General features: G+C 44.2%; 1 protein-coding gene across 2 annotated transcripts in view; it reads left to right on the forward strand.

Annotated features, from left to right (window-relative positions):
* Nucleotides 1-22,301, forward strand: part of LOC121648652 (spermatid perinuclear RNA-binding protein-like) — a 52,259-nt gene that overhangs the window by 23,747 nt on the left and 6,211 nt on the right. For both annotated transcript variants that reach the window (XM_041998901.1, XM_041998902.1), the window contains exons 4-16: nt 283-448; nt 4,027-4,174; nt 7,468-7,568; nt 9,616-9,711; nt 9,813-9,924; nt 11,156-11,253; nt 12,894-12,987; nt 14,536-14,604; nt 17,700-17,908; nt 18,422-18,571; nt 19,854-19,988; nt 21,163-21,303; nt 21,563-21,686. In XM_041998901.1, the coding sequence (XP_041854835.1) occupies nt 283-448; nt 4,027-4,174; nt 7,468-7,568; nt 9,616-9,711; nt 9,813-9,924; nt 11,156-11,253; nt 12,894-12,987; nt 14,536-14,604; nt 17,700-17,908; nt 18,422-18,571; nt 19,854-19,988; nt 21,163-21,303; nt 21,563-21,686 (1,643 nt within the window). The remainder of the gene's footprint in view (nt 1-282; nt 449-4,026; nt 4,175-7,467; nt 7,569-9,615; nt 9,712-9,812; nt 9,925-11,155; nt 11,254-12,893; nt 12,988-14,535; nt 14,605-17,699; nt 17,909-18,421; nt 18,572-19,853; nt 19,989-21,162; nt 21,304-21,562; nt 21,687-22,301) is intronic.

Raw genomic sequence — 22,301 nt, forward strand, 5'->3', positions numbered from 1 at the left:
TAATCATGAACGATAATGTCATTAATAGTGATTAATTGTGCAGTTAATTTTGCTTAGTCATGCAAATTATCACAAATGTGTAGAAATAATTGTGCAATTTATCATGATTAATCATGCAATTTATTAAATTAATTCTGCAATTTCTTACAATTCATCATGCAATTAATTACAGGAAATAATGTGATTAATCGTGATTAGAAATGGTCTAATCTGCTCCAGTCTTGGTTATTACCTGTAAACTTCCTGTGGCTGTGAGGTGACGTGACTCTGGCTGTCCTCCAGGTCCGAAGCGACGTCGGTGCTGTGTGGGGTGATGCGTGTCGGCCTGGTCGCCAAAGGTCTGCTGATCAAAGACGACATGGACCTGGAGCTGGTGCTGATGTGCAGGGAGAAACCCACCAAACTGCTGCTGTACACCGTCAGCGCCAACCTCCCCCTGCAGATCCAGGTACCGTCAGCCTCTCCTCCTCTACAGCCTGAGCTGACCTTTAAAACAACACGACGATGACCCCTGACCTTCCTAAAGAGGTTTAACTTGTCACCTTTTTCACACTTTGAGTTTGCAGGTATGCACCTGATGCAGAAGAGTTGATAAAATGGTTTTCAGACAAATGCTGCTTTTCTTCCTAAACAAAAATCAAAAATGCATCAAATAAAAAAAGTTTAAATAAGAAACAAAACACCTAAAAAAAAAAATAAACATTAAATGTGAAGCAATCTGAATTCCAGTGAGTGTATAAACAAGCGTCCACATGCAGGAGGGGAAGACATGAAGAGAGTTGGAACAAGATTAGATTAAGTTGAAATATGTTCAAGGATGACCCGAACAAAGTTTGACAAGAGCTGCAAGGACAGAAACAGTCTAGATCAGGGCTATTCCATTCGGTCCTACGAGGGCCGCAATCCAGGTTTTCCATGTATCCCTGCTTCAACACACGTGCATCAAATTAATTAGTCATTGTGCAGAACTTGATTGGCTGTTAGATCCATTTAATTTGATGCACGTGTGCTGAAGCAGGGATACATGGAAAACCTGCTGGATTGCGCCCCTTGTAGGACCGAATTGAATAGCCCTGCTCTAGATAGAGCAGATGGATGGAACAAAGCTGGTTTGATTCACAACTCGTATCTTTATATTTTTCTTCTTAACAGCCATAATTTGTTGTAATGGTTTAAAGTGGCTTTGATCAGTGGTTGTCCAGATTGTCTGAAGGTCCTTAAATTTCCAGTCCAGACGTGGGGCCTCATTTATAAAACTGTGCGTAGCAAAGCAGACTACATACAGGTGGCGTGCGTAAGGAAAAATGAAAATGTGGCACACTAAAACTTTCAGATTTATAAAAGTGCGCACACGCCTGTTTCAGTTCATAAATCAGAATCCACTCTAAAGCGGGTGCACGTGAGGGAACGCCTTGCCACATGGCGGCTATAAAAGGTCAGGTGAACGCCTACAATAAATATTCATCGCATCATTTCCATGATGGCTCAGGAGAGGAAAAGAGGGAAGAAGCTGATATTTTCCTGATGGACCACGTTAAAAACGTAAAAAGGTTTTATTTAGTGGGCACGGTGTGGGCCCTGTGTGACCGGTGCCAGAGCTTGGTCCACATCGCTGGCAGTAGATCAGAATCGTTTCCGGTGAGGGTTGGACTCCACCAAGGCTTCCCTTTGTCACCGAGTCTGTTCATAACTTTTATGGACAGAATTTCTAGGTGCAGCCGAGGTGTTGAGGGGATCCGGTTCGGTGAACTCAGGATTGGGTCTCTGCTCTTTGCGGATGATGTGGTTCTGTTGGCTTCATCGGACCGCTTTGTCTCCTGGATGCCATCCCACCAGGAGACGACCCAGAGAAAAACCCAGGACACGCTGGAGGGACTACATCTCTCGGCTGGCCTGGGAACGCCTCGGGATCCCCCTGGATGAGCTGGCGAATGTGGCTGGGGAGAGGGAAGTCTGGGTTTCCCAACGACTCCACCCCAACTAAGTGATAGAAGATGGATGGACGGAAGCATGGATGCCAACATTTAAATACATGGACTGTCTTAATGATAGTGGTAGATAGATGAAGGAGGTGATCAGGGTTAATGTAGAAAACCTCCTGGAAAGTTGAATTCATCAGAATGTAAATAATCCCGTCAGAGAACCAGCTGTGTCATGTCAGACACACCAGGATGTTGTGAAAGAAGATATTTATCTTTATAACCTGTCTTGTTTTTGCTTGTCTTGTAATGACTGTAAAAGCATCATTAACCCTTTGAGCCCTCTGCCTATTTTAAGCCTCTGTTTGAAAATTGCTCACCTATAATGACATTAGTTTATCTCTGCAACCACAGAGTCTCCTTAATGCTTTTGGAGACATTTTTAAGGGAGCAGTTTTGAGCTGTTTAAATATAAGTAAATGGTGAAGAAATAAGGATGGCACATAGAACAAATGAAAAAGGTTTCAGGCTTGCCTAAAAACTGGACGAATATTAATATTACATTAGACTGATTCAGCTGTAGCTCTAAACCTCTAGCTTATCATAGTACAATATGTGAACGTTATCTCTGCATGGGCAAAATTAGAGGTTTTAGTACAGACAGTTCAGCTGAGCTCTCCAAAATGGCCATTCTGGCACATTTTGGTGTTTCCTGTTCTTAACATTACCCACTTGGGGGAACTCAGGCTTTAAAGGGTTAATAAAGCGACTTGAGTTGTAAATGATAACTAGGCCAAGGCAGGAAGTTGTGGAGGAAGGTGGTAGGTACATTTCACATGCCTGAGAGGTGAGCTTTTACCGTTCTCTACATTCCTGGAGCTGTTGCCTCCCGAGGCTGAGAAACCACTTTCTCTTCCGAGACGCCGCGTAGTGCCAGAGGATTCCCACAAGAACTTAATTCCACCGTTTATCCTGGTATTTAACGCCACGATTAATTAGCCATAAAGCATCATCCCTTTCCATTAAAGACTATCTCTGAACCACATCACCAGAACAAAGTTAAACAACCCGAACCTGCACAGGTTTTTCTTATTATATCCATGTTAGGTGCTGAAGAAAATGTTAAAAACGGCTGCAAGGAAGAAAAAAAGAAGCATAAAAAAAGCCTAACACCGCCTTTGCTATTGGTGGAAAAATGCAGGTCACACAGCAAGGAGTAGAACCTGTGGTGCAACGATCTGGCATCAGCTTGGGGAAAACCTCCAGCTTAAGAAGTCTCATGGGTAACAGTGGCCAACAGGTGGTAGGCTGAGGTCCTACCACCAGCCTACCACATCAGCTGGTGGTAGGCTGAGATCCTACCACCAGCTGAGAGGGCATCATGACGATACATCAGCCAATCAGAAAATTCTGTGACAACATGATGCATTTGGTTGCTGAGGAGATCGAAGTGCTGCCTCCTGGTGGACAGGAGGACTAACTCACCCTAGACTTGTCCAGCCTGTGATGTCCTCTCTGTCTTTTAGTGGACAGGAACTGGTTTTTGGAGTGTAACAAATCATTTATGGTGGAAAATGATTGTTTTGTAGATAGTTGTATAAAAACCACCTGAGACAGTTGCTGATAACTTTGTTGTTACTAAATGTCTACATAAGCTTTTAAAAACAACTACTTGTATTTATATTAAAAGTTATTAAAATTTAACATCTTTGTGGTCTTCACACTAAAAACATGCCTACTGGTATTTTACATACTTTGTGTGATTTAAGGGCCAGTGTTTTAACACAGGATGTCAAAATGAAAGAAAAAAGAAAAAACAAACAAAAACAGTAAAATAACACAAATGAGGTTTGCCCCCCCCCCCCAAAAGAAAAAAAAGAAACATGAAAAAAAGAAAAAGTTGTAGAAATGAAAGGGGCTTTATTAACCTCGGAGCGTGAGCTGTGATCAGGATTTATGGTGAAACTTTGTGGCTGAGGAAAGTTCAGATCTGTGTGTTTTTAAGCGTTTTTCTGATCTCATGTTGTTTCATCTCCATCAGTTTTCAGTCAGCTTGAGTTAAAGCTGATTTTCAGTTTTTAATTAATGGCTCAGCTCTGCTTTGCAGACGATGACCGACGACAGATATGAAGTCCGGTCGTGTGTGCCTGAGGCGGCCATCCAGGTCTGCAGCACCACAGACCCCCACCTCTCGCTGAAGATCACCATCTCCTCCTTAACCATGAGGGAGGAGCACAGCACCACAGAAGGAGGAGGTATGGACTCTTCCTCCACTCCCTGTTTGAAAGAAGGCTTTTCTAGTTTTTATTTTACCTTGATTTGACCACACAGGGCTGGAAGGCGGCAGGGATGTATTTGGATAAAAGGAATATAAATAGTGCGACATTTGAGCTTCAGATGGGAGACGGAGGGGGGAAAAGGGAAGATGATACAGAAAGAGGGCTGAAAGCTGAGAGGGAAGCCACGGAAAAAAGAGAAGGGGTGATATGGATCTGGGTCAAGTGTAGTGGAACAGCAGATGGACGGTGATGGAGGATTTCTGCAGAGGATGTGTCGGGTTGGGATTGATGCAAGAAGACCACGCAGGTGTGAGGTGGCAGTTTGAATCATCCTAGAGTTTCTGATTAAGGATTTAGATCAAGGAGGTCGCTTCTTTTGGACGACCAGGTTTAAAACACACCAGTTAGAAAGCCTGAAAGCGTTCGGGTTCAGTTATCTGGTGTTACTCCAGATCTTCATTCAGGAATCCCGTCCCACATTTTCTCCTGGGAGGTGACCCAACTGGTCCGCCCCTGACATCCTTCTCCTACCCTCTTTCCCATCATCAGTTGGCTGGACGTCTGTCTGGGTCACCATGAAATTCTACCAAACATACAGATTAAAGAGTAAAATGACTACATTACCCAGCAGCCCCTTCTCCACATCTGTTACTGGGCTATAACTAACAGGGCTGGTTAATTCCTGCTGGCTTGGATTGACATCCCATCATTTTGTCCTAAAAAATGAGCGTCGTTGAACTAATCTGACGTCCTGGTCATGAATCAAAGCTCCCTGAGATGATGATGATGACGATGAAGAAGAAAATAATTAATTTGGGTTCTCCAAATATCTGTATGGACTTGACCTGCGAGCGATTGTTTCTTCATGGCCTGCCGCTTCAAACCACTTCTGGTCGTTTTTAGTTTCTTTATATCTACCTATTCTATTTATATATTTATTTGCTTTTATTCACTCTGATTTCTATATTTATTATTCATCTTTATTCATTTATTTAATATTAAATTGTACTTTTAAAAAATTCCCAGTTTATTTATTTATTTATTTTCATTGTAAATAAAGTCCGGCGTCATGGAGCTGATTAGCAACCAGGTATTTAATGTTTTGAAAGACGAGTTAGAAACCTTTTTTCTGAATAATTATTAAATATTACTTCTTTTGGTTTAAATTACACAATATAAATAAATTGGTGGATTATTTATTTGTAGCAACAATGAATCTCAAACTGTTATTAGATATTTGTTAGAGTTTTTATTTAATCAGTTTAGAAAAATGAGAAAAAATAGAGATTTTCTTCATTAATTCAGAAAAAAAAAATTGGGGTTATTTATTTATTTTTTGGAAAATCTTTGTTTTTGTTTGTAATATTTTTGGCTGTTTGCCAGTAAAAAAAATGCTTTTTTACTCAAATTAATGCATTACTTTTGTAAAATACTATACAGTTAATTACATTTAGAATTATTTTCCGCTGTTATTCCAGTTGACTTCAGCCGTGGGTGTGATGGGATTTATAACATACCAGCCAGGAGAGGTCGTCTGGTTAAGGAAACAAAATAATCACATCCTATCAACAGATTTGCTGAAAACAATAACATTCTTCTTTAAAATTGAACTTTTATACAGAATTTAAAACAAAAGCGGTTAAAACTTCACCTTTATTCTTCCTGATGAGCGCCTGGTTCCACCTGAACGTTTCCCATCGAACGAATACGACTACATTACCCAGCAGCCCCGGGGCCGACCATGCACATCCTGTAGAAGGACTGACTGGTTAAAACCTGCGTCCCTCATCAGCTCTTGCAGCGCTCGCCGACTCGTCTGCTGGACGGTTCACCATCAGGTGCAGGAAGAGGCATTTAAAGAGATGGCTGGGACTGGACCCGGGTTGTTGATTAGATTTCATCTCTGATTCCTTTGATCAGGATGAGCTATTTGCAGCTTGGAAAGGTTGAATGTGGTCCTTTCCGAGCGGTGGGCTCTCCGCTGGTCCCACAGCTGATCCCAACAAACCGACCTTCACTTTCCTTCCAAGGTGGCGTTCTCACGCTCAGACGTTTATGTTGTCGTCTGCTGTCACTCTTCTTCTCCTCCCATCAGTCTCGGCCTCCGGACATGGCGGGAGCCGTGTGGAGAGACAAACATCTGATCCTGCAGGAGTGAAAATACAAGCATGGCACCTCAGAAAGAGGAGGAGGAGATTTCTACTAGTCAGAGTTTAATAATTAATCATTTTTTTCTTTTACTTTAGTGGTTCTCAAACAAAGACGGCATAGGTTGGCGTTCGACCCCATGCGATGACTTAGTGGTTAGTGGTGTGATGTACGAGACGGGTCGTCCTGCAGCTTCCTCTCAATGTAAAAAACTCTTCCTGAATAAGGAGGATAAAGTGGTTTTTGGTGGTTCACTGTGTCACACGGCACCTAAACGCCCACAATCCGCTTCTCTCGTGGCGATAATGTTAAATTCTGATAATATGGCACATTTACTAACTTTGTTGTTTATACGTCAATATGTTAAAAAAATAGAGATAAAAAATGCTAATTTCAAAGATTTATCTCCTCATCAATGGCTTAGTTTTCACAGCCCTGCTAAAAATCCCAAATTCATCTAGGCTATAAATTTTTTTCAATTATCTGACGACCCCTTGAAATGATCTCATGACTCCCATGGGGGTCCCGAACCCAGTTTGAGAACCACTGCTGTATAGGAATGAACAACACATTAAGGAGGGTGAGGAGGGTATCCCTGAAGGGATAGCTTCAGTTTTAGGAGTGTTTGACCTGGAATTGTTTGGACAAGCTTCATCTGTACGAAGTTTCTTTTAAAGACGAGTTTCGTGTGTGTGTGGATGTGCCGTGTTATTGTCAGAAATTAAGAAGGAAAAAAAAAAACACGCCGGTGGTTTAATCCCCCTTAAAGAGGTTCAGCTCGTCACCTCTTTTTTGCAGGTATCAGGTTGCTTTTCCTCCAGAGTCTGATCTGGCCTCTGGTCCTGAGTTGTCGCCATGCTCTCGTTTTCATCCTGATAACTCACTAATCTGGCCCCTCCCATTGCCTTCAGCCACTGATCTGCATGTAGAGCCGCGCTCGGCCGGGCCGGAACGCATGTGGTCCGGTTCCTCCTGCCTTGTACATGAGAATCCGTCTGTTTCCAGACCCTGGATCAGTTGATTGGCTGAATAACTGGCTGCTTCCTGTGTGTGTGTGTGTGTGTGAGTGTAAGGTCAGCATGTTCATGCTCAGCCTGTCCCATCCTGTCCTGTCTGTCCAGAGGAAGACAGTTGCCATGGCGACGAGGAGGAGGAAGATGTCCTGGATAGGCATAAGTGCCGGGCTGGATTGGCTTCGCTTCGACATGCTAAATGGTTCCAGGTGAGCTCAGCTGGATTTTCATGTCTTTGTATGTTTCCATGGCAACGTGATGGAAACCAGAGGTTTTTAATGATGTTCGGCCTCGAGTGACACGTCTGACATCTTCGTGTAAACATGAATCTAAAGGTAAAATCCGGTGAGATGCAGAAATACGGTGCTGAGAAAAAGTTTTTATTTATTTTACACATTTCTCACTTAAACATTTCAGGTCTTCAGACAAAGAAAAACAAAACATAGTTTTTAAATGTTGATTTCATTTATTAAAGGTAACAAAATCAAAGGTCAGTGACAGAAACCTAAAAACGGCAGACTTCATATAAGGAAGGAAATGATTGTGTTCCTCCCTTTAACACTGCTGTGATAACTGTGGTCACATCAGAGAGACATGAGAAGTAAAACATCTTTTAAACATCTGGATCACGCCGATGAAAAGGTCCATCGAACGGTGAGCTGGTTGTTTTGGGGGCAGCTTGTGGATCCGGATGTGGTGGTAGGGATCAGTTCGGGTTTGCTGTCTGCTGCTGGTAGACTGGATTCTTGTGGTTGGCTCCATGTTGGGAGCTGGTTATCCTGGTGGATGGATTTCCTGCTTTCCAGGCTGGTGAGACGTCCTCAGTCACACCTTGGTCTTTTTTCTAGAAGCAAAGAAATCCGACGAGGATGAGGAGGGAATAACTTCCTCTGCTGTACTTTCGCATGAAAACACAGAAGCAGTAACACACACGTTTACCTTTGTTTTCCTTCCCGATTCCTGTGGTTCAGACATAATCTTTTGGTTTTGAGGGATCTTTATAATTAATTATTCGTTGTGTTTGACACCACGGTTAATTGGGAAATTAAGTACATACTTTTTAGCGAAAGTTAAAATGCATGAAGCAAACAAAAGATCCTTGAGGAGCTCCACTCATATCAGTGTGGACGGAGTTTTGCATCCTCTGCTTTTGCTTGTTTTGCTTTTCTGGAAATTCAGCTCAGGTTAAATTTAGATTTGCTGCCAAATCTGAGGCAAGAGAATAAAAAGACAACAAGAAGTTGGAGGAAACTCAATTTTCAGTGTAAATAGAGGACGGACATCAGAGAGCGGAGACACGGGGTCACAAGAGGCTCTTCAGCAAATCAGGTTTAAGCTGAGCTCCGCCTGAACTGAAGCAGATGGAAGTCAAGGTCATGTGGAGCTGCTCCCCTCAGGGAAGGAGAGCTAAATGCCAAGAAGCATCACAGAGGAAGGCTGCAGGGGCCTGAAGGGGAGGCAGGAATTCTGCTTCAGAGGTCTGCAGGTTAGTCAGGCAGCGACAGTTTTAGTGGAGGCCACGCGATGCATTCAGGGCCAGACTGACTGGATCGCAGTGAATTCTTATTAGTTAGATGTGATAGGAGGAGTTCCCAGGTCTCAATAATCAGGTTGTGTTGGAGCAGGAAAACATCTAAAATATGCAGGGTGGTGGTACAACTAAGGTTTTAAACAGCACGATCAAAAAGGGTTAAAGTCAACACTTCGTATCCTTTCCAGGTTTTTCTTCCTTTGTTCTACTTCCCTCTCTTTGGTAAAGCTGTGTAGTCAGCTGTGCAATCCATGCAAGATACATAAACTCACGTCCACATTATCAGGTCCATCTGTTCAACTCCACCCAGCACTGGTTCCTACCAAGATCTGTAGATCAGCATCTCCGAACACACAACACGTCCAGCCTGGAAGCAGATGGACTACAGCAGCAGAAGACACACCGGGTGCCTCCTGCCAGCTAAGAACAGGAAACTGAGGCTACAATTCACACACACTCACCAACACTGGACAATAGAAGATGGAGAAACGTTGCTGGTCTGATGAGTCCGACCCGGTACTAGAAGGTGGACCTGATGAAGCGGATGGTGAATTAATTAAACAGGAACTGAGAGAGTACACATCAGCTGTGATAGTATTTCTCTCTCCGTCTGATCTGAATCACTTCTGATTGTCAGTGTAAAAGTTTTTCTCCGTTTCTTCTGCGTATTGAAATTTAAAGGCTTGTGAAGTTGCCTCCAGTCAAACATTCATTTGTCTCCTCAGGCGAGAGTCGCAGACCTCAAGTCCTGCATCGTCGTTCTCAGGATTCTCAGAGATTTGTGCAACCACCAGCCGGCTTGGCAACCTCTCAAAGGATGGGTAGGTGACCGCCTCCGAATCACCGTTACAGATACCAGGGTTAAGGCTCGGGGTCGGGCTGCAGCTCCGCCTCAGCTGTGATTCCTCTTTCTGCCCTACAGCCTCTGGAGGTGATCTGTGAAAAGGCCATAGCGACCTGTAACCGTCCTCTGGGCCCTGGAGAAGCCCTGCGTCGTGTTATGGAGTGTATCGCCTCAGGGATGCTCCTACCAGGTCAGTGATCAGACCCGCTGGTTCTCTCTGTAAAACAGCAGGAGGCTACAAATAGTCTGGGCTCATTATTTATCATGAGTCCGAAGGGAGCTAAAACAAAGCGATGTGGAAAAGTTTACCTTGGACAGATTCTTCTGGAAACCACCAAAGTAAAAACAGAGACCAGACTACTGGACTTTATTGTTGATTTGAGGTGAATGAGTTGTTTTCAGTTCTGACCAGTTAATGAGCCGGATTTTCTTCTTCTTTCTTCTTGGTCAGCGGCCGTTTGAGGGCGTATCGCCCCCTGGTGAGCAGCTGTTCTAACTGCGTGATGTTGTCCAGGTGGTTTGGTCCGTTTGAGTCAAGTTCAGTGTGAAATAAACCAAACTAACAAACAGTCGAACCGAGTCCCCAGACCATCCTGTGTGGATGAATCCTCACAGGCAGCTCAATACAGAAGTTATGCAGGATTATATTCTGTTCACATTACATCACCTCTGCTGCATTAGTTTTACGTAACATGACCAGAGCTCAGAGAGTCCTCAGAGTCTCCACCCATTCTGGCCTCAGACTTTACCGTCATTCAGCAACGTTCAACATACAACAGAACAAAATTCAGTTTCAGTGGATCCAGGAAATAATAATGAAGAAACATCTGGAAGCTTGTGTGGGGTCCTGGAGGTCATGTAACGTAAAACTGATGAGGCGGCTGTGACGTCTATGCTTCCGAAGCTTTCCATGTTTTCACCTGGATCCGTGTAGAAGCTGGTCTGAAGCAGCAGGTACTTCGAGGTTAACTAAAATTCTTCTTGGAGAACGTAGAAGCATCTCTGACATTTTTAATGTATTTATTGTAGGAAAACATCTTCCTGTAGAACATCAGACTAATTTGTTGGAACAACAGAGAAGAGCTGCAGTGTCACTGGTACGATGCTGGTTTAACTGGATGATTTTACTCTCAGATGATGGAGTATTTTTGAACGTTTACCTTCACAGTGTTTATTTTTGTTCTCCAGCCGTCCACAGGAAAAATGTTTGTTTAGCTTTAATACCAGAAACGTCCTCGGAGGGTTTTTGTTGTCTGATCTTCCAGCAGCTCGTTTGATCTTCTTCTGTAACGTGGTGGACTTTAAACATTTGGCTGTGTTTTCCTGCAGCGATGAATCATTGATGAATGCAGAAGGTTGGACAACAAAATAACTGAAGAAGAAGAAATAAGGATGAACTCTGACACGGCTTTTCTCCTCAGGAGGTCCAGGAGTTCATGACCCCTGTGAGAGGGAACCCACAGACGTCCTGTCCCACCTCAGCGCCCAGCAGGCGGACGCCGTCACCCGGAGCGCGCAGGTCTGTCCACGCCACCCCCAGTTATCAGTTATTACATCACAGCTGTCACAGCAGCTCTCAGACAACTGTTCTCGTTGCTTTTAGATCATGGGTCTCAAGCTTGGGGACCATATTTTGTGCCCCCCAATAAGTTTGTTAGTGCTGCCTGATCGTTTTTCTGAAACGCACATTTTTGCTGAGTCGTTTTGCGTGCCGCGCTTTCACCAATCAAACGTAGCCATGCAGTCACATGACCACACTCATCTTCAGTGGTCCGGGAATGAAAGATGAAAACCATCAGAGCAGCGGTGAGGAGGAAGGACATCCGGCCTTGTTACCAAGCATGCTGGAGGACGACCTGGTTTTTGGTGGATGCTGTTCACCGCTGTGATGAAGCTTCTCTCATAGTTAAAGACAAAATCAGATTTTTAAAAAAAACCCAGTTCTTTTTTTTCTCGACACCTGATGATAAAAATTTTAAATGTGAGACTCGAAAACTGTCAGAATCTACATAAATAAGCAGGATAAAGTGTTTTTGTGTATTTTCGGGCCCCAAAATATTAATGAGATGAGAGGAAAAGCAGACGAGCTCGGACAGCTTCCCTGATCTTTCCAGGATGGGTCTCTGGGAGCAGGTCCAAACTTCCTGATGAACATCTTCAACCATTATTTTCCACCTTCATTTCCCCACAGTGACTCACTCAGCTCACCTCTCTCATCTTCATGGTCGCCCTTATTTCATAATGTTGGCTATTTTAGCACCAACTTCTCCACCAACGTTGCGCTAGCATCTCTTACAACTTGCTCTTAGACCCATCCTGCACATATTTGGGGTTGGTGGCCGATGGCTTCATGGTCCTGAGGCTGAGGATGGAGCTCTGCAGATTCAAAGCAGAAATCCTCCATCGCGTGGACACGTTAGCAAGACGAACACGCTGCTGTTCATCACACCGGTCATTTAGAGTTCTTCATATGTTGGGATAATCTGCATATTTTCTGAACAGTTCAGACTCCTCGGTGCAGACAAGCAGATTTCCTCCCTGGAGATGAAACTCTTTTTCCATCCACCCCTCAGAGCTTCTTAAACATCCTTTCCTGTAGTAAAACCAGCCCCAGACGCTCGTTTAACCGAGCGCAGTCATTAACCGGCCCAGCCTTGAAACGTCCCACCGGGGTGTACGCTCACCAGTCAGCATTTTTCCAGGGAAGCGGGCAGGTAAAGCTTCCTCCTGCTGCTCTGACTGCAGGGAGCTCCACCAGGTCCTATCAGGGCTATAAATAACCCCGTGTCCACAGAAAGCTGGACCCTGACCTCTGAAAGCAAACTGTCAGCCTAATTAACCGTCTGATGACTTCCACCCACACCAGTAAAACCAGCGTTAGAACCACGTCTTACAATGGTGCTGCTGTTACTGCAGGCACATAAAACAACAAAGTGGCCCTCCAGGCCGCATCCTGCCGTCCATCCTTCAGTCCTCCTGCTGTGGAGACGGATGAAACGGAAGTCTGGGAACATTTCCTGGATTTTCCTCTGATGCAGAACGCTGCTCCCACTGAGCCGCCTGAAGCTTATTGATCAGTGAAGTCTTTTCTTTGTTTTTCTGCTGTTCGATGTTTTCCTGCTCCAGTAACAGCTTTGTCCCGTGTGCCGTGTGTTTCAGCATGCCTTACGCCTCCTAGCGTTCGGACAGCTGTACAAGGTCCTGGACATGGACCCTCTGCCGGCCTGTAAACCCTCCCCAAGGCTGCTGGAAGGTGTGTCTCTAGTTTCCTGCTTTTATGTTCTTCCAAAAATCATCCAGAAAAAGATCCTTAAAATCTAACTAACATGTTAGGATGATGCACGCGTGGGTCCGTGTACATCCAGGAACTTTCTGTTTTTTATTTGAAACAAAAAATGAAAACTCGTTTCCGTTTCTTCATCTAAAGTCGAATAACGAACCACTTCCCTGCCTCAGGTTTTCATTTGAGGCAGCGGCGTGATCGCCCGCTCGCCGTCTTCCGGAGAACTCGTAACCTGCAGAGAACCCGGAGATTCTAGACTTAAAGATGGCTGCACCCGGTACCACCTGCACCGTCGCTGTCTTTATTTCATAATGTGTTGAGTGTCCATGAAGTTTGGAGTGTGAACAGCATCGAGTTGTAATAATTATGTGGTTTATCAGCTGTTATCGCCAACATCGTGGTGCCCGTTTTTGCTGCTCTGTGATTGTAGACGCCCACTAATCGGCTGTCTTGGAGGCGTCTGTTTTTGGTTGCAGCAGGAGTGCCGACACCCGCTCTCAGACCCTCAACGAAATCCAGTCCAGCAACTAACGCAGCTCTCTGTTCGCTTCACGTGAGCTAAATGCAGGAAGTGGACCAGAACGCAAAGGCCACGGTAGGCCAGCAGGGTTCTGATGAGCGCTAGGATCGGATGAAGCTTCGTGTTTTACTCTGATGAGCTGAAGTCCTGCTAGTTTTCTTCTTCTTTGTTTGTCACAAGAATGAGAAACCATGTTACACGTTTCCTCTCTGACGGTAGAAAAGCAGCCACACAGAATAAAAGATTCGTCTGAAATCGTTTTATAATCACATCGTGGCTATCTGAATCTTAGTTACGCAGAAATCCGGTTATGGTTCTGAGGCAGAAATGGACACAGCTTTAAAGCCCCAGTCATCAGTCTTCTCTGGACAAGACTGAGGTCATTTTTATCCACTGTGGATGTGAGCGAGTTCACCGTAGTACGCTGCGTCTCATATGTCACCAGCTGTGCAGCTCACAGCTGATTCAGAGAAGAGAAACCGTGATGGAGCTTCGTCCTGATGATTGTACAAGCAGCCGTTCAACAGCTGATCTGGACGAACTGAAGAAGCTAGAAACCGTGCTGGAGTTTACTCCTGTTTATAGCAGGCTGCTTTCTAAATGAAGCTGGTATGTGGTATGAGAGAGAGTTTGTGTGGAGGTTGTGTGTGTGTGTGTGTGTGTGTGTGTATAAAGTCATTCAACCTCAAGTGAGTAAGTATAACAACTAAAGTACCTTAATCTATAACTGCTTACAGGAGTATTAAAATATGATAAATATCCTGTTGTGGTGCGTTTTTAAATGACATATATACACACACACAAACACACATATAAAAGATAACATGTGTAAATGAAAGTGTTATATACTGGAAATTAAAATAGATAAAATATTGAATTTTCTTCTCACAGTTTGTTTGAATTTACAGTTTAAAATATAAAAAGAAGGAACAGCCTCCATCAGCCCCTCCCCCTCTGTGTGAGGTTAAATGATGGCTTGTTTTGTTTCCTCTCTGCAGGCGGCTGTCAGAAGAGACTCCGGGAGGAGTCGGGGTTGGACGACAGAGACTTCATCAAAAGGATGAAAGGTGACTTTTATCTGCGGCTCTCAGAGCTTTTCCTCTCGGCTCTGAACAGCAGACGATCCCTCTGACGGACGGAGGCCTTCTTATCTCGCCCAGTTCAGAGACATCAGCCAGGAATCAGATAACTCCACAGCTGCTGTCATTATTTAGGCCATTGACTATTAATTATTCCATTATTAACCAAGTAATTGCATAAGAAATACTTTCGTATTATAAAAAACCAACAATAATTATTTCGCCAAGAAAAAATCAGGTTACAATAAAGCGGTTATTAGTTTCTTTTTCAGAAAATTTGAGACATAGAAGAGTATCAGACGTTTGCTCCTGGCCTCGTGTTACAGAATCTAGACACCTTTTCTTCACCATTTAAAAAAATACGTGACATAGATCCAGCCTCAGCTATCAGCTAACAGCTAACGGGTACGTACGCTGAAGTGAGAAGATCAGCTCGTGTTTCTGCTGAGACGCTGCTGCTTCAGGACAGCACCAAAACTAAATTACCTCTACACACACAGACCATTCAGTCCACGTCAATGAAGTCCGGTTCAGATTCATCATATGATCCACATCAGTCCAGTTTATAATAACTGTGTTCACATAAACCAGTTCATACGATTTAACTACCGAGCTACGGAAACCAGATCTTCCCTTCCATCCTGAGCTGCACGAGCATAAACATAAACCTTCAACCTCCATCAGAACCAGGGAGAAAAACCTCCATCAGAACCAGGAAGAAAAACCTTCAACCTCCATCAGAACCAGAACCAGGAAGATAAATCTTCAACCTCCATCAGAACCAGGAAGAAAAACCTTCAACCTCCATCAGAACCAGAACCAGGAAGGAAAACCTCCATCAGTTAAAACTCTAGCAGCAGCGTTTTGGATGAGCTGCAGATGTTTAATGCTCTTTTTAGGAAGTCCTGTTAAAAGACCATTACAGTAATCCAGTCTACTGGAGATGAATGCATGGATGAGTTTCTCTTGGTCTTTCTGGGAGACTAAACTTTTAATTCTGTTGATGTTTCTGAGCTGGTAAAAAGCTTCTTAGTGAAGCTTTGATGTGGCTGCTGAAAGTCAGATCTGAGTCTATCACCACTCCAAGGTTACGAATTTGGTCGGTGGTTTTAAGAGCCCGAGTCTCCAGATGTTTGCCAATGCTGACCCTCTTCTCTTTGCTACCAAACAGAATAATCTCAGTTTTGTCTTCATTTAATTGTAGAAAATTCTCCCTCATCCAGGTGTTTATTTGCTCCAGACACTGACACATTAAGTCTATTGGACTGCAGTCATCTGGTGACAGAGACACATAAAGTTGTGTATCATCTGCATAACTTTGATAACTAATGCTATAGTTCTGTAATATTTGACCCAAAGGGAGCATATACAAGTTGAACAGAAGAGGTCCAAGGACTGACCCCTGGGGGACTCCACAAGTCATGGCCACTCGCTCGGATTCATAGCTGCCGATCGTAACTAAATAACTCCGGCCTTCTAAATCGGACCTGAACCAGTTAAGGACCGCTCCAGAAAGTCCAACCCAGTTTTCCAGCCTGTGCAACAGGATTCTGTGATCTACAATATCAAACGCAGCACTGAGATCCAACAGAACCAGGACTGATACTTGACCAGAATCAGTATTCAACCTAATGTCATTTAACACTGTGACCAGAACTGTTTCAGGGCTGTGATGAGGTCGGAAGCCGGACTGAAATTTATCAAGATTTCCACTTTCATTTAAAAAGTCATTAAGCTGGTGAAATACAACTTTCTCAATAATCTTGGAAATAAAAGAGGTTAGAGACAGGTCTATAGTTGTTCATTATAGAGGCGTCTAGAGTCCTTTTCTTTAGGAGTGGCTTAATAGCAGCTATCTTTAGTGACTTGGATAAAATGCCTGATGCCAGCGAGCTGTTAACTATCAGTAGGAGACCACTTTCTACTGAGGTAAAAACTGGTTTTAAAAAGTCGGATGGTATCATGTCCAGAGTGCATGTTGTTGATTTCAAATGCCAAACTGTTTCTTGTAGGATTTTTAAATCAATCGTTTTAAATTGCGACATGACAGCAGAATTATTTCTGGGTTTTAGACACAGACTACTTTTCTGCAGATCAGTGTGTTGTTTTTTTTTAAAAATGACATTTTCTTTTACTTTAATATATATTTTAAATGTTAAATTATTGGCCTTTTTCTCTCTCCTAAACATTTAATAATTAAATGCAACTTCAGACCGATATCTTTCTTTTTTATGTTAAACAATTCGTAGATTTTTCTCAACTAAAACGTTTCAGCTGTAAACGGTCCTCCCTCTTCCGACTTCCTCCTCTTCCTCATCCCTCCCATCGCTTCAGCCTGATCTGTTTGCAGTAATTAAATCGCTTCTCGCTGGGATGGTCGTCCCCGGCAACTCCAGTTCTGAGGAAGTGATGGGAGGCAGAGATGGAGGATTAAAGCTGCAACCACACAGTTATCTCACCACTACACACACACACACACATTAACACCTCCCCCTCTATTCCTCTCAGCACCTGGCCATCAACACCTTCATCTTCTCCGTCATCATCTTCTCCGTGAAGCATCCTTCTGTCCTGAGTCACAACCTCACAGCCATCAGATCAGCTGATCTCACTCAAAGTCTTATCAGTATTTATGTACCGGGTGGTCCTCTTCATCAGGACCACCTTCTAGTACCGGGTCGTCCTCTTCATCAGGACCACCTTCTAGTACCGGGTCGTCCTCTTCATCAGGACCACCTTCTAGTACCGGGTCGTCCTCTTCATCAGGACCACCTTCTAGTACCGGGTCGGACCTTTTTAATCCTGGTGTGATAGATGAAGCAGGTGGTGGAAACCTTCCTCAGAGGTTTTCTCCATATTGACATGACAGCATCACACAGTTGCTGCAGGTTTGTCGGCTGCATCCATGATGAGAATCTCCCGTTCCACCACATCCCAAAGCTGCTCTACTGGACTGAGATCTGGTGGCTGTGGAGAACGTTTTTGTTATGTTCTAGAAAGCAGGTGGAGATGATCTGACATGCAGCAGGCTGCAAGGATTAAAACAGGTTCTTTGCTGAGTTGTCTTATATTGTCTCCTTTAGTTCTGGACTGGAGGATGACGGATCCAAACCACCCCATGAATGCTCTGATGCGTCTGAACCAGATCCATCCAGGTCTTCAGTACCGCCTGCTATCCCAGTCCGGCCCTGTCCATGCTCCGGTCTTCACCATGTCCGTGGAGATCCAGGGAGCCACCTACCAGGCCACGGGGAACTCCAAGAGAACCGCGAAGCTCCAAGTCGCTCTCAAGGCACCAACAGTTTTAATCATTTGAAGTCCCTGAAGTCAGGAGGTTGTAGTTTAATGAGCAGATTTAAAGATGTTTGTTTCCATTCAGCAGCTAAACGTTGACAATTCAGCTCTTCAGACCTCAAGTTTAAAACTTCAGTCCAAATTAAAACACCTGATGGCTGAAATAAAATGTTTCTAGATCATTTATAACGGGGTCAAACTTAATTCTTAACTCCACACTTTTCCCTGTTTCAGTACAAATCATCAAGATGTTCACTTTTAATGATTTAAAGAAAAAATGTGTAAACAAGCAGAAATTTCTGGAGAAAAATAAACAGTTAATATCTTCTGTTATTTCCACATTTACTAAATTCATCCCACGGATGGGATTGGACCCTCTGGAGGGCCGGATTTGGCCTCTGGACCATATGTTTGACACCCCTGATTTAAAGCCTGATCTCATCTTAAACGTGTTATTTTCTGTTCTGGGTCAGTGAACTCTGAGCTGATGTTTGTGCATCGTCGTCTCCAGGCTCTGCAGGCTCTAGGCTTCGTGCTCGGACCCGACGGGGACGTGGACTCGCTGAGCGCCGATGAGAAGTCCGACGGCGAAGGCAGAAACGACAGGATGTCCTCCGGCTCCAGCTCCATGTCCATCACTTCCTCTACAGACACACAGGAGGTGGAGAACACACTCAGACACACTCAGCAGGACTGTTGCATGTTGTGAAACTTCACCTCCATCATCGGATCCTTCACCGGAAAAACCTCCTCCACGACTGTAAATTATAAACGTTTCTGGAGTTTCATCCAGCCGGTGGAAGCAGGTCATTATAGATGAATTTTAGTCGACTGTTTTCCATCATGGAGGAGCCGTTCCTCTTCACTTCCATTTTCCTCAATAATTACTAAACTCAGGAGTCAGGAAGCGACTGGATTATCTGTTGGAAAAACGGATTATTTTCCTTTTAAACGGAGCCATGTTTGTATGGAAGATGCATGTGTGGGATGAGCAGCAGAGTTGTGTCTGTGGGCCAAACAGCTGATTCTGCTGATGGCTGCCATGGCTGTCCTTCACCATCAGGCTGCCAAGTTCTGCTTACAGCAGTTGGATCGTAGGGCCAAAGTGTGGAGAAACTACTGGTAGCTGCACCAGTAGGGCAACAGCTTCTGGTGGAGGCAGTGTGATGGTATGGGGCGGCATCAGAGACCTCCTCCAGAGGATGGAGGACCTGCCTGAAGTCCTGACCTCAACCCCATTGAGGAGGAGGTAGCAGGCCGATAACCAGTATGAGAAGGAGGTACCAGGATGTTGTGGCTGTGTCTGGTTCCTCCACATGATACTGAGGCTCCTTTTGGCTAAATCCCACCTGCTTCCACCATCCCCACACCAGGAAGTTCTAGACTTCTGGGACTTTCTGTGTTTTCATCTGCCAGTGCAGTAAGCCTGCTACGCTGCATTAGCCTCATGCTAGCAACTAGCTACAGTAACAGTTTTCCCTGGATGTCAGAATTTGCCGAATTTAAGCTGCCGAGTTAAAGTAGAACGAGAACCCATCTGCTTTCACCAGGAAGCGCTGGGCTGAACTGACAGCTATTTCTCTGATTCAAAGATTAAATCTTTCCTAGATAACTCTTTTAAGGTATCTGGTGCTGAACTCTCATCTAAACAGAGAAAATACTCTGACGTCCTTCATCTTCCACAACGTCTGCATCAATGTTCGTTTGTAAGTCACATGACTGAACACAATCAATAACCAGGAAAGTTATCTGACAGCAGATTTCTCAAAAACTTAGAAAACAGTGATGTAACATGACTTCATGTTGATGATTTAACATGAGCTTCCTGTCTTCTCTACATGGTTATTACCTTCTCCTCCTGACATTAACTCACAGCAGCCGCTTACATACATATCCAGCGTGGCTGCAGTAAAGTTAAAGGTTTCCCTCCCATCTGTCTGCAGTCCAGAGCTCCAGGTCCCATTCTGACTGCAGGAGGGAAAAACCCAGTGATGGAGCTGAATGAGAAGCGCCGTGGCCTTAAATACCAGCTCATCTCGGAGAGCGGGAGCAGCTACGACAAACGCTTCATCATAGAGGTATGAATCCAGCACACCGTCTCATGGATTTCCTGCCGTGCTGAGTGATGAAGGGAGAATTGTGGTCGATGTTTCCTGCATTTTAGATCAGATGGCAGCAACAGCAGCAGAACATGAAACCAGTTTATCCTCATAACGATCGCTGGTTTCACTGCAGGAGTTTTTCTGCCTGCTAAAGGCTAAAAATCTGCTCTGCTGCTGTAAATACATCAGGACAGAAACATGGCTGCCTTTTTTAATTTAAAGTAGTCTCTCCTTCTAATGAGATTAATTCAACAGTCAGTAACAGTGAGTAGAATTATGTCAGATATTCAGTTTGTTTCCAGGGGTTTCCAGCTTCGGTCCTCGAGGGCCACAATCCTGCAGGTTTTAGATGTTTCCCTGCTCCAGCACACCTGATTCAAATTAAAGTCTCTCCTCAACAGCTTATGTTCTGTCCCAACATCATGACGCATGAAACTGATTTAGGCGCTGCAGCAGGAAACATCCAAAACGTGCAGGACAGCGGCCCTTGAGGACCGACTGTGGACACCCCCGATGTACATGCTGATCAATAAGAGGCCCAACACGGAGCCTTGGGGACCACCGAGGCACCTACATCTGAGTAGATTTATAGTTCCCAGTTATCATAAAGTAGTCCCTGTCTTTAAAATCAGATTCTATCTCATTCAGATCTGGATTATGTTTTTATTGTTGTTATTATTGTTGTTGTTGTTTTTTTTATCTCATACTGGTTTACTTAGATGTGGGTTCTAAGTAGCTTTGCCTTCACATCGTTTCAACATACCTACACATCACTGTGTTCATTTCACCACCACGTTCTCACTGTGCTATTTGTTTGTTGCTTCTGGGAGTTTTTTCTCTCACTTTTTTGTGTATTTTTTGCATTAAATAAAATAAATAAATAAAAAAAAAGGATGTCATGGTTTCCTGTGTCTAAAGGACGCTGACATCTATCAGAACCAGATCCGAACTTCTGCTGCTTTCTGTGTTCACATGGACGCCATTCAAAGCTGTGACGAGGCACCAAGCATGTCCACCTTTAAACACAAAGAAATTAAAGCTGTTTTTGTATTTGAATTTCCGCTTTAAAGACTCCGGGAACACGTGTGAAGTTAGACATGTTAGGATTATGTAAAGAGATCTGATTTAATGAATTTGATCTGTTTGACAGGTGGAGGTGGACAAACAGGTTTTTCGGGGATCGGGTCCCAATAAGAAAGTAGCTAAAGCCAGCGCTGCCCTCGCCGCCCTGAACAGCCTGTTCTCCGGCTCCAAGTCAATGACCAGCAAGAAGAAACGGCCCAACCCTCCAGTGAGTCAACATCTGGACACATGCTCACCAGCTTGCAGCAGGACGGAGCTGCAGGGAAACTGCATGTGCTTTAGTTTTTGTTTAAATAATATGAGCGTAATAGGAAAACCACAGCAAGACATTGCTGCAGGACTTCCTGTTAGATGAGGAACATTCTACAAATTATTTATGAAGCATCTATTTTAAACATCAGACTTGTCTGCAGCTTGATAAATGTGGAACTTTAACCTCATGTCAACACTTGTCTGTGTTCATGCAGCCAAAACGACCTCTGACCTCGGTGCTGACCATCCCCACGCTCGCTGCCAGACCTCCACGTGTCCCTGTAATACCCAGAGCTCCATACATCAGCACCCCCCCCACACATGGCTACATCCCTCCAGGTGAGCCTCACTGAGAACCACCTGAACATGTGACCCGGAGCAGCTTCCGGAGGACGTCTGACAAAGACCTGAACAGCTGTAATTTCAAAGGAAAGAATTACTTTAAAGTTTAGTTCCAACAGGTCCTTCCTGGTTCTGGTTCTGATGTTGGTTTTCCTTCCTGGTTCTGGTTCTGATGGAGGTTTTCCTTTCTGGTTTTGGTTCTGATGGAGGGTTTCCTTCCTGGTTCTGGTTCTATTGGAGGTTTTCTTTTCTGGTTTTGGTTCTGATGGAGGGTTTCCTTCTGGTTCTGGTTCTGATGGAGGGTTTCCTTCCTGGTTCTGGTTCTGATGGAGAGTTTACTTCCTGGTTTTGGTTCTGATGGAGGGTTTCCTTTCTGGTTTTGGTTCTGATGGAGGGTTTCCTTCCTGGTTCTGGTTCTATTGGAGGTTTTCCTTCCTGGTTCTGGTTCTGATGGAGGGTTTCCTTCCTGGTTCTGGTTCTATTGGAGGTTTTCCTTCCTGGTTCTGGTTCTGATGGAGGGTTTCCTTTCTGGTTTTGGTTCTGATGGAGGGTTTCCTTCCTGGTTCTGGTTCTATTGGAGGTTTTCCTTCCTGGTTCTGGTTCTGATGGAGG

Source organism: Melanotaenia boesemani, chromosome 11 (genome assembly GCF_017639745.1).
Source record: "Melanotaenia boesemani isolate fMelBoe1 chromosome 11, fMelBoe1.pri, whole genome shotgun sequence".
Taxonomy (NCBI): domain Eukaryota; kingdom Metazoa; phylum Chordata; class Actinopteri; order Atheriniformes; family Melanotaeniidae; genus Melanotaenia; species Melanotaenia boesemani.